This window comes from Rhinolophus sinicus, linkage group LG02 (genome assembly GCF_036562045.2).
Source record: "Rhinolophus sinicus isolate RSC01 linkage group LG02, ASM3656204v1, whole genome shotgun sequence".
Taxonomy (NCBI): domain Eukaryota; kingdom Metazoa; phylum Chordata; class Mammalia; order Chiroptera; family Rhinolophidae; genus Rhinolophus; species Rhinolophus sinicus.
In genome coordinates, this window is record NC_133752.1 from 49,547,590 (window position 1) to 49,560,492 (window position 12,903).

General features: G+C 37.5%; 1 protein-coding gene across 6 annotated transcripts in view; it reads left to right on the forward strand.

The window, feature by feature from the left end:
• LIN54 (lin-54 DREAM MuvB core complex component) overlaps nucleotides 1–12,903 on the forward strand; it is a 63,178-nt gene that overhangs the window by 22,787 nt on the left and 27,488 nt on the right. For all 6 annotated transcript variants that reach the window (XM_074324238.1, XM_074324251.1, XM_019731329.2 and 3 more), the window contains exon 4: nucleotides 4,481–4,623. In XM_074324238.1, coding sequence (XP_074180339.1) covers nucleotides 4,481–4,623 — 143 coding nt within the window. The remainder of the gene's footprint in view (nucleotides 1–4,480; nucleotides 4,624–12,903) is intronic.

Here is a 12,903-nt window from a genome sequence, read left to right on the forward strand (position 1 = left end):
ACCTAGTCTTATTTTACTGTAATATAAGTAAAATTATAATATAATATATGATGTAATATACAATGCAATACAACACAACACAACACAACACAACACCAGGTCTTATATAATATGATATAATGTAAGACCAGGTCTTATATTAATTTTTGCTTCAAAAGACGCATTAGAGCTGATTGTCCGACTAGGTCTTATTTTCGGGGAAACTTGGTATATATGTAAGTGATGTTTTTAAAATGGAAATCTGATCTTGTCACATCTTTGCTTAAAATTTTCTTGGCTGTATCCATTTCTGGGCTTCAATCCATTAGAATTAAGTTCAAATGCCAGTGCATTCTTAGCATTAAAGGCATTTATGATCTAATACAGACCTCTTTCATTTTTACCTTCTATTAGCTCCAGACCTAGTTATTTAACTTACTTTAAGAGATTACCAAATGGACCATGTTCTATTAGGACTTAGGATCTTGCACTATTCCTTTTACCTGAAATGCCATTCTTTGCTGTTTCTCATTAGTAATTCATCCATTTTATTTTTGGATTACCTCCACCTATCTTGGAAGCTTTTGACCCCTCTGTGTAGTCAGTCAGGTACTCTTCCTCTGACCATCTCTTATGTATTTCCATAAAACTTAATTATACATACCAAATACTTAAATTTAATTAGACTTCTATTAAATTTCACATTGGCTTTCAAATTTTCTATTAGTCACACTATTGTAATATTTGGCTTTCTTGCCTGTCTCTCCTACTAAACTCATGAGTTTTCTTAATGGTATTTTTATTTTGTTTTGTTTGTTACCTAGTTTTTTAAAATAAGTTTATTTTTTAAAATTGTATACATAACATAACATTTGATCATTTTAATAATTTTTAAGGCTATTTTTTAATTAGTTTCAGGTGTACAAAACAACATAGTGATTAGACATTATATATACCTCATAAAGTGATAACCCCAGTGAGTCTTACCATCTGATACTGTACATAGTTATTACAGTATTATTGACTATATTCCCTATGCTGTACTTTACATCCCCATGACTATTTTAATTATAGTTGACATTCAGTATTATTTTATATTAGTTTCAGATGTACAGCATAGTGCTTAGACATTTATATAATTTATGAAGGGATCCCCTGATAAATCTTATACCCATCTGACACTATACACAGTTTTTACAATATTATTGACTATATTCCCCATATTGTACTTTACCATCCCTGTGACTGTTTTGTAACTACTAATTTGTACTTCTTAATCCCTTTATCTTCCTCACCCAACCCCCATCTCATCTAGTAGCCATCAACTTGTTCTCTATATCTATGAGTCTGTTTGTCTTGTTTATTCATTTATTTTGTTCTTTAGATTTCACATATAAGTGAAATCATATGGTAGTTTTATTTCTCAGTATGACTTATTTCACTTAGTATAATACCCTCAAGGTTCATCCATGTTGCTGCAAATGGTAAGGTTTCATTCTTTATTATGGCAGAGTAATATTCCGTTGTATATAGGTATGTACCACAATTTCTTTATCTGATTGTCTACTGATGGGCAGTTCAGTTGTTTCCGTACCTTGGTTATTGTAAATAGCACTGCAGTGAACATAGGGGTGCATATATCTTTTCAAATTAGTGTTTTGGATTTCTTTGGATAAATACCCAGTACTGGAATTGCTTGGTCATAAGATAGTTCTGTTTTTAATTTTTTATTTTTTTTTTATTTTTTTTATTTTTTTTAGTTGAAAGCAATGGAAATTTATTCTGTCATAGTTCTGGAGGCTAGAAGTTAGAAATCAGGGTGTCAACAGGGGGTCATGCTCCCTCTGAGATTCTGGGTAGTATCCTTCTGTACCTCTTCCTAGCTTCTGGTGGAAGCTGTCAATCCTTGGCATTCCTGGCTTGCAGCTACACCACTCCAATCTCTGAGTGTTGTCACATGTTATTCTCCTACATGTCATTCTATTTTTAATTTTTTGAGGAACCTCCATACTGATTTCCATAGTGTCTGCACTAATTTACAATCCCACCAACAGTGCACACAGGTTCCTTTTTCTTCACATTCTCTCTTACACTTGTTGTTTGTTGATTTATTGATGATGGCTTTTCTGACAGGGGTGAGGCGATACCTCATTGTGGTTTTCATTTGCATTTCTCTGATGATTAGTGACATTGAGCATCTTTTCATATTGGCCATCTATATGTCCTCCATTTTAATCATTTTTAAGTGGATTATTCAGTGGCATTAAGTACATTCACATTGTTGTGCAACCATCAACACCATCCATCTCTAGAATTTTCTTCATCTTGCAAAGTTGAATCTCTGTACCCATTAAACAGTAACACCCCATTTTTCCCTCCAGCCCTTAGCAGGGACTTTCTGTCTTTATCACTTTGATTACTCTACAGATGTCATATACGTGGAATTATATAGTACTTATCCTTTTATGACTGGTGTATTTCCTCATGATTCATCTATGTTATACCATAAGTGATTACTTGTTTTTAAGGCTGAGTAATATTCCACTGTATGTATGTAGCATATTGATGGTAGTTATATTTCTATCTTTCCAATACCTGGCACAGTTTCTGACCCATAAATGTAGTTCAGTGAATGTATTGTTGAATGAATATGTCATGGAAGCAGTGTAGTGGTATGAAGGGAGCCATTGGAAGACTTGGGTTTTAGTCATGGCTCTTCCATAATTTTTCTTTGTGATCTTGTGTAAATATATTGTCTGTTCATCTTACTTGTTTCTGTAAAATGTTGATACCAACCACTTCACAAGACTTTTGAGATGGTTAACTGAGATACAGAGGTCCTTGTTATCAGAGCTTCTAAGGTACAAGGTACACTCCATTGATGTAAAGATATTCACTAATGAATTAATCTCTTACAGAATTAGTCCTCACTCAGATATGATAGCTCCCTGCCCCAGTCTGTTCCATCTGTAGCTTTCTGGAGTTTACCTCTTGATTCAGGTGGAGGACAGCTGACACTCAGAGTATAAATGCCTTGCAGATTGGTTTTAAGGTGAAATTGTATAGCTTGCATACTTGCTTGAATTTGTCTTTAGAGCTAAGGCTAAATAGGGATTTGGAGATTAGATAATCAGGAGAAATGCTATCTAGATGAAAAACAAGCAGGCCCCTCATTAGATTTGATTATCTAGCATCTTTTTAAAACGCCTTCAGTGACTAGAAATTTACTTGTGTTGAAACAGTCATTTCAATTGGAAATTTTTATTCGTTCTTTTGTAGTGCTGAGCTGAATATTTTCTGTTTCTATGCATTAGTGTTGTGCAACTGATATGATACAGATTGGTTGTAATACTTCAACTTGATCAGTCAGGGGATCTTGGCTTTCTTGTCATAATGAACAATCTCCAAATCTCAAAAGCTTAAAAAAAAATCCCCCAATTTAATTTTTTTATTCATACTTCATTATTATCTACATGTCCATTGTAGATTAGAAAGGGAGTTCTTCTCATCAGTCTCTGAAAGACCCAGGCTGACAGAGGGGCCACCATCTCAGATGTGGCTGAGGAAAAGAGCTTTGGCAGGCCTTGCAATAGGCAGTAAATGTTCTGGCTCAGATGACACACATCACGTCTAGTCATAATTCATTGGCTAGAACTAGTCACGTGGCCTTAACCTAACCACAGGGAGTGGGGAGGAGTAGGAAGTGTAGTTCTACCAGGTGCCCAGAATGAGAGAGAGCCAGAATATTTGAAGAATCACATGAATGACTATCACACAGTCAGAGTTTTTAAGAATTTGGAGATGTGTCATGTCGGTAGTCTTGCCTAGGATAAAAATTCCTCATTTCAACTCATTGTGATATGATTTCCAAATCCCTAAGCCATCCAAACACACTATAGTTTGTCTGTGTTGTTCCTGAAGGGTATTGTGCAGAAGGGAACACAGTATTTCTGTTTTCCTGTTGGAATCTTGCAGGAAGAAAATTTTTTTCATTTACAGTCTAAAATAAGAGTATTAAACCAGACAGTGTTCAAGTTAGCTAGTAACTATATGTTTTATAGATGTGGATTTAATTGTATCCTTCAGTTTAAGTTCAAAGAGTAAAACAGCTTCAGTATAGTAGAGAAGAGAGCTTGAAGTTTTAAGACTCCAAGTCCTGACTTTCAGGAACTGTGTTATACAGCGCATGTTGCTTAGTTTTCCTGAACGTATTTTCTGATAGATGAAACAAGATTGATGAGAATGTGAGCAGAAGTGTTTTCTTGAACTTCATGTAAAATAGTACTAAGATACTAAATGTTATTAAGAAACATTTTTTTGTTTCTTCTTAGATTTATCATAGTTCGTTAGAGACTCAAGTGTTTTAAGTTCGTATGTGGATACATATGAAATAGTAAACATACATAGTACAGTCCTTGTGGGTGTGGATCACTATCACATACATTTTTATATTATTATTACTTTTAAAAAGTCAAACTGATGTGCTGCCTCTCGTTTGCAGGTAGGGTTCTTTCACAGTCTACTCCTGGGACTCCATCAAAGACCATAACAATATCTGAAAGTGGTGTTATTGGATCAACTTTAAATTCTACAACACAGACACCAAATAAAATAGCCATCTCACCTTTGAAATCGCCAAATAAGGTAAAAAAAAAAAAAATTAGCCACAAATGCCAAGTATTGTGGTTAATACATTTATTTTCTTACTAGTCACTTCAGATACTTCAGTTTTAATATATTTCCAAGCAACTAATAGGCATTCAGTAAATACTGGATTAATTTAGTAACCAAGGATATATAGAGATAAAAAACTTACTCTAAACACATAGTAACCCTGTAATCATTTTGCATGCTAAGGTGATTTCCATGGCCCATCTGAATGTGGGCACAACAAAAATCTTTTGAATGAGGTACATTATATGTTTAGTTCTTATTCAGTTAATATTTGTGCGAAATTACTGTCTTTGGGTAAGTCACACATGTAGTGATTATATAAATATAAAATGTTAAGTGTAACTTTTTGATAAAATACTGTGCCTTCTGCTTAAGCTGTCTTGGGTCTTTATGGAGAGCTGAATTTCTGCTGGGTAACAGAGTACATGGAATACTAGAAATTGCCATCAAATGCTGGTAACCATATTTATCAGAGTTTTTCAGCTTAAGTACAATTCATTGAAAGCATTTGAAAGCTTTTCATAATTTGTTTTCATTTCAAGGTGGCAAAACCTATTATTTTACTCCTAGTAAGTAGCCTTAGCTCACTTTCCTAAAACATACAGCTGTCATATACCAGTATAGCGCTTTGAAAAAGGTATCTTTTAAAGGACATATTTAGGTGGAAAGCTAAACATCATTATTCCGTAAGGGTCCACCCTTGTGATTCTGAAAACATACTGCCCTTTGTACCTGCCTTTTTCCTTAATTTGTTACTGTTCATAAATAGAACAAACATTAAACATTTGCCTTGCGTTTTTTAAAAGTCTAGTTGTTGGTTTCCATTTTAATGAGACTTGAATATAATATATAATTGTGATGTCTCGAAGTTTATTAAAATGGGATTCTACCTGTATAATAATGTAATTATTTACATACATGTGTGTTATGCATAGTGATAGGCACTGGGGATAAAACTATGAATCAGATCTAAGTTTTTAATTTCAAGTAGTTCAACAGGAAAGTCAGGCTTAACGTTAAAAATTGCCCTACAGAATCAAAACAGCCACAGGTGAATTTATGAGCTCTGCTGTGTCAGGGAAGGTTTATACAATGGAGGCTACTCTTGAAAGGTCTTAACTTTAAAAGTGGTTTGGGTCTTAGCTGTGGGTGAGCAAAGGAGGCTTTCTGGATTGAGGTAATATTTTGCACAAAAATGTAAAAGTGTGGCCCTTGCAGGTACCTACATTACTTTGGTAGGATGAGAGCTGAGGTTACAAAGGTGAATGGAAGGTCTCATTACCTTCAGAGGAGTTTGGATTTTATTGTTCTTAAAAACTTTCTGTTGCTTCCCATTGCTGCTAGGACAGTGGTTCTCAGCGTTGCCTGCACATTGGAATCACCTGGGGAGCTTTAATGCCAATGCCTGGTTTTTATCTCTAGAGACTTTGTTTTAACTGGTCTGGTATCAGGATTTTTAAAAGCTCTCTAAGTGATTCTGATGGGCAGTCCAGATTGAAAACCACTGCTCTAGGATAATAGGAGGTTTGCATTTTTTAAAAGATGATTCTTGTGGCATTATGAATGATGGTTTGGAGAAAGGTAAGCCTGGATTCTGGGAAATGCCAGTTATGCTAGTGATGCTCAACTGAGGCTACACTTTCAAAGCACCTGGGGACCACTTGAAAAAACTAACAGCTGGGCCCTTCCTGACCCTATTTAAATCAGAGTCTCTAAGATGGGGCTTAGGTATTAGATTTAATATTTTAAATTTCTAAAGTGTAGGCCACAATTGAGTATCTAACTTAGATTTATTATAGTACTTCATGTGTGAGCTTGACTAGTACCATGTTTCCCCGAAAATAAGATCTAACCGGAAAATAAGCCCTAGCATGATTTTTCAGGATGACATCCCTGAACATAAGCCTAATGCATCTTTTGGAGCAAACCTTAATATAAGACCCAGTATTCTTTTCAGGGAAACAAGGTAGCTAAGGGGCTAGGGAGGAAGAGATATGTAGAAAGAGGTTTAAGACATAATGACTGGACATTATGGTCTTAGGGAGGGGGAGAATCTATGATGACTCCTGGATCCCTGATTTGAATAACAGTACATGGTGGCACTATGGACTAATATGACTGGTATATGGGCTGTGCCTTATAGCATACAGATAGAAACTAGCTTTATTTTTCTTTGATCCTTGACTTTAGCCACGCCATATTGGATCTTCCGTCCCTGCCTCTTGACCAGAGGTCATTTTTAACTATAAGCTTTATTTTAGTAATTAAATTTACAGTTCTGAAAAGTTAAGGTAACAGTTTATATCCAGTTGAAAGCTTTTCCTCTCAACTCAGACCTGAGTTGGATCAGGGGTCATGTAATGGAGAAGAGGAGTGTGATTTCTTTCTTTACTTTTCTACCTCCTCCCCCTTTCTATTTTTGGCTTCTTATTGGAAGGAAGATTAGAAGAGAAAGGACAAAATTTTATATGACTAAGATGATTGTAATCCAGCTGTCGGTACCCTCTGTGGCAAGCCCAATGTGTTGTGCATTTAGGAAGGTTTGGGGAGGCCCACATGGGTATGTCCACGTTGCCCAGTTCCCTGTCTGGGTATGGTGCACACACCAGCTATCTTTGGCAACTTCCTCTACTCTTGGGTCCTGTAGTTACTGCGGAGTGCCCTTCATGGGTCTTTGGCCCATCAAGATCCTTTAGCCCTTTTGAAACATCAATCTGGCTAATGGGAAACCTATAGAACCCAGTGGTAGAAGTGTAGCTTGTGTAACTGCTGTCCTCTGTGTCCTTGCTCTGCCATTTTGACAGCTCCATCCAGCCTCTTGTTTTCAGAATTCTCCAGGCTGGAATCAGTTTCTGTGTTCATATATGCCCCAAACTCCTGGGAATGTGTGTCATGTTCTTCCAAGAACTTTCACTGCATTCAATTCTGGTGGCTAGACCAAAATGGGCTTAAGAGGTTCTTTATTTCAGTGCATTGCTAGCCAAAGATTTAAATGTCAGTTTTCTCTTAAAGTTATTGCCAACTCTATCCCAGAGGTTTTCTTGGAGAACTCCTTCCTTTGTTCTCACTTCAGTGTAAAGCCCTAACATTCTCTGTTTATGAATTCATTTCTGTTTCTAATCTGCTTTGTTTCATTTTCAATAGGCAGGAGGTGGATGATAGGGATGCTAATCTTTTAGTAAGTCTGGCAGGGATGTCTTATCCTTTTTAGAGTGTGGGGAGTGTATCTTTTGTAGTTCTCATCTTTAGGGGCCTCTCACTTCAGCCAAATTTCAAGATAGAAGAAAACATCCCATTATCCTCTTACACTAGAAAGTGAATATAGTAGGAATAGCTGGTTTGGGCAGAGGCATATAGCTTAGTTCCTGGAGATGTTTGTCATTGAAGTACCACTGATTATCTAGAGAAAGATGTCCGTTAGGAAGCTGCATATAGGCAGTGGCTAAAGCTATACATATAGATGAAATCAACCAGGGAGCATGAGGTTGTGTGTAGAGTGAAAAGAAAAGCAGTACTGAACCACAGACTATTAAGAGTTAGTAGAAGAAAAAGAGCCAATGGAAAAGAAGGAATGATAAGAGAAGTAATAGGAGAAACTGAAAAAAGTAGGAAGGAGAGATGATTTCAAAAAAGATACTGGGCTACAATTTCAAATGTCATAGAAAAGGCAATTAAGAAAAAGACTAAAAAGTAAGGATTTGCTAGAGATTGCCTTGCTCCCATTGATCGAAAGTGGTCAAAAGGAGTGTGTTTCCGGTCAAGATGACAGAGTAGATAAACTCTGTGTTTGCATTGTCTCACAACCACATCAAAATTAACAACTAAACTACATAGCAACCACCATTGAGAATTGCCTGAAGTGTAGCTGAACTGAAGCCCTACAACTAAGAACATATCGAAGAAGCCACTTCAAGACTGGTAGAAGGGGCAGCGACACGGAACAGCCTGGTCTCACACTCACATGTGACCATTAAAAATTGGGAGGGATATCTCAGCTGCTAAGTTGCATCCAGAGAAGTGAGGGAACCCACCCCGCAGCAGGCTACCCAAGCCAGGGTTTCATTGCCTGGGAGAGAAGTCCCTGTAACTTCTGGTGAAAACCAGCAGAGATTGTGGCTGAGTGAGATGAGGGCAGCTGGAGTCCGAAGTGTTCCCCTTAAAACGACCAGGCACAGATTTACTTGCTGATGGACCCACTCCATCTGAGCTCCATTGCTGGGGGAGCACCTCGAAAGATGTCAGGACATACTGAAAGGAACTGAGTGTCTGGCTTCAGAATGAGGGCGGGAGGGGCAGATTTCTGCCAGATGGAGGAGCTGGTGGAATCCATTGTTTATTTGTTGAGCCCTCAACCCTTCCAGTGTGCCAGACGCAGGCAGATGCCATATCTGAGTCTCCATCAACCTGGCTTACATTGTTCATTCACCCTGCCCTGATGATTCCCTGAGACTGTGCCCCACCTAACTTGTGGGTCCACCCAAACTGTTTTTCTGTATAAACGGCCTGCCTTGGCTCATTCTGCAGACATTCCTAAACTCTTAAAGGTTCACAAAACCCGCAAAAGCAGCATCTGGCTTCAGCATGTCCTGTAGTTCTGGCTGAGCAACCTTAAGCCTGGCACTACCGACAGCTGGTCTTAGTTCTCAGCTTGGCCTCTCAGGGCACCTCTAAGCACAGTGAGGGTGGTGACCATCTGTGGATTTCTCTGTGGCTCATGCCAGGTGGCCCAGGGCAGGATATAGGCTGCAGTTGAACTTGGCCTGCAGTGGGTCTCCTCCCAGGAGGTGCTGGGGCTAGCACACACAGTGGCCAGCTTCAAACCAAGCCAGAGCATCACCTGGCCACCTCCAAGGACAACACACCCAATGGGAAGACTGGGTAGACACTAAAGCGAATCCTGCTCTGTACCATCAACCTTTACAGAACAACTCTTCCACTGTAGACACAGCCAGTCCTCAGTACCAGTCAGCCTGAGGGTCAGTTCCTCCCATTGATGTGCAAACAGCAACCAAGGCTCAGCTACAGCAGGAGTTCACACACAACCCACACAAGGGACAAACCCGGAGGACCCAGTTCTGGAGACCAGGGCCCCACAGGACACCTACTATTTAAAGCCACTCTACTAAGACCGGGAGACATAGCAGCTCTACCTAATATGTAGAAACAACACAGGGAGGCAGCCAAAATGTGGAGACAAAGAAACATGCCCAAATAAAAGAATAGAACAGAGCTTCAGAAAGACAACTAAACAAAATGGAGACAATCTACCAGATGCAGACTTCAAAACACTGGTTATAAGGATGCTTAATAATCTCAGGGAGAAATTCAGCAAAGAGCTAGGAAACATAAAAATGGAGACAACATAGACCCAGTCGGAAACGAAGAATATAAGAACTGAAATAAAGGATACATTAGAGAGAATCAACAGTAGATTAGTGAAGCAGAGGATCAAATCAGTGACTTAGAAGATAAATTAGCAGAAAACACCCAAAGAGAACAGCAAAAAGAAAAAAGAATCCAAAAAAATGAGGGTAGTTTAAGGGGCCTACCAGAAGGAGAAGAAAGAGAGCAAGGAATTGAAAACCTACTTGAAGAAATAATGACAGAAAACTTCCCTAACATGGCAAAGGAAATGAATATTCAAGCCCAGGAAACACAGAGAGTCCCAAACAAGATGAACAAGAAGTCCCAAAGAGGCCCACACTAAGACACATCATAATTAAAATGACAAAAGTTAAAGACAGAGAAAGAATCTTAGAAGCAGCAAGAGAAAAGCAGTTAGTTACCGACAAGGGAGCTCCCATAAGACAATCAGCTGATTTCTCAACAGAGAAATCAGCGTAAGGAATATAGTCAATAATACTGTAATATCTATGAGTATATATGGTGTCAGATGGGTACTAGATTTATCATAGTTAAAAATTTGAAGGGGATTGGGGGCAGGATGAAAAAGGTGAAGGGATTAAGAAACACAAGTTGGTAGTTACAAAATAGTCATGAGGGTGTAGAGCATGGGAAATATAGTCAATAATATGGTCATAACTATGTATGGTGCCAGGTGGTACTAGACTAGTCAGGGGGATCACTTCTTAAATTATACAAATGTCTAACCACTATGAGGTACACCTGAAATTAATATAAAATAATATTGAATGTGGAAAAAAAAAGTGGTCAAAAGAAACCCCCAACACCCACTGATACTCAGAGTTTGACCATCAAATCTGTCTTGAATCTGACAGAACTTCTCTTTATTTAACTTCGTGTAGACTGAGCACCATCAAAGGCTTGGAATCCTCGATCACCTTTCATCTCCCACATTTTTTCTCCTTAAGGCTGTCAGTATCTTCTGTTCCCTTTTCCCACCCATCCTCAACTCTTGAAATCCTCCTACTCTTTGGAGTTCATAATCAAAGTAATCCCTTAAATCCTGAACCTCTTCACTGAATGTTTCTTTTGTCTTCTTTGTCTAATGGATACCTGGCTCTCCTTGATACGGCTTCCCCTACAGACCTATTAAGTGATGACTGTTTCTCTTCTTCAGCCTTTATGCCACTGAGTCTTAAAGGGAAGGTTGGGGGATAAGTGTCTTTTTTGCTGCTTCTCACTGCAATTTGTAGATCATTCTCATTCTCTTTTCCATCTTTGAAACTAATGATAATCAGGCTTGTTGTGGGAAGTCGTACATGTCTAATGTTTTCTCAGTTTACTTAATATTATAGTTGTAGGACAGATTTATTTCATTATATTTATTTTCTAAAGTAATCCTCAGTTTTTAAAAATATTTATTAGACATGCAAATAAGCATTAAACTAATGAATATGTGATTCTGCATGGTTTACTTCCTTGCTTTAAATTTTAGCAGTGCTGTTATCCTCTACTTTTTGACATCTATTGTGTTTTTGTCCTAATTTTATTTTTTAATTTTTGGGGGGGAATATTGGGGAACAGAGTGTTTTTCCGGGGCCCATCAGCTCCAAGTCAAGTCATTGTCCTTTAGTCTAGTTGTGGAGGGTGCAGCTCAGCTTCAAATCCAGTCACCATTTTCAATCTTAGTTGCAGGGGGCGCAGCCCACCATCCCATGTGGGAATTGAACCGGCAACCTTGCTGTTAAGAGCTCACGCTCTAACCAACTGAGCCATCTGGCCGCCCCTGTGCTAATCTTATTCTTACCTTTTAGTGTTGTTTTGTTCATGGCATACTTGGGTTTTTTTGTTTGTTTGTTTTTCAGAAATACAATATGGTTTAACATTAAAAAATCTATCCGTTGAATTCATGACATTAATAGGAAAAAAGAGAATTATATGAATATATATAATGCATCTCAGTACATGCAGAAAAATCCTGATAGTAGCCAGCTTCCATTTTGGTTAAAAATACTTGAAACAATAAAAATAGAAGGATAGTTCATAATTTGCAAATGGGAAAAATACATTAAACTTCATGTAATGGTGCAGTGTTGAAGAATACCCACTTTCAGCACTTGTTCAGTTCTGCTGTAGGTCTGAGTTAATGTAATAACACAAGAAAAAGAAATGAATGGTATAGGACTTCAAAAGAGAGTAAAACAATGCCACAATTTACATGTTCCATTATTATATGCAAGTAAAAGTTAAGAATCTGCAATTGTGTAAATTTAGCAAGATGGTCTGATATATGGTCAGTGTAAAAAGAATCAATATTTGTAGACAATTTACACTGAATATAATTATTGGTATAATTGGATTTAAATCTTGCATCTTACTGTCACACCTGTTCTTTTTCTTTCTTCAACTCTTTTTCTGCCTTCTTTTGGGCAAACTGAATAGTTTTTATGATTCCATTTTACCTCCACTATTGGCTTATTATAGTTGAATTTTTTTTTTTTTACTGGTTGTTCTAGAGGCAAATACACATTTTTGACTTACCACAATCTACCCTCAAATTTATGTCACTGCATGTATGATAAGAACTTTGTAGTGGAGTTCTTCCAGTTCCTCCCTTCCTGTCCTTTGTGTTAAACATTTTACTTTTACATGTTATAAACTTCATAACAAAAAATTACCCTTTAAAGCAATTATAAACAAGTCCTTTATTTATTTTCATTTTAACTATCCTACATCCTTTCTTTGTGTGGCTTACAATCTCTCTGGTATCAAACTCCTCCCTAAAGAACTTTATTTAATATTTCTTTTAAGGAAAATCGGCTGATAAGAGATTCTCTCAGCTTTCATTTGCCTGAAGAAGTCTTACTTTGCCATTATTTTTGAAAG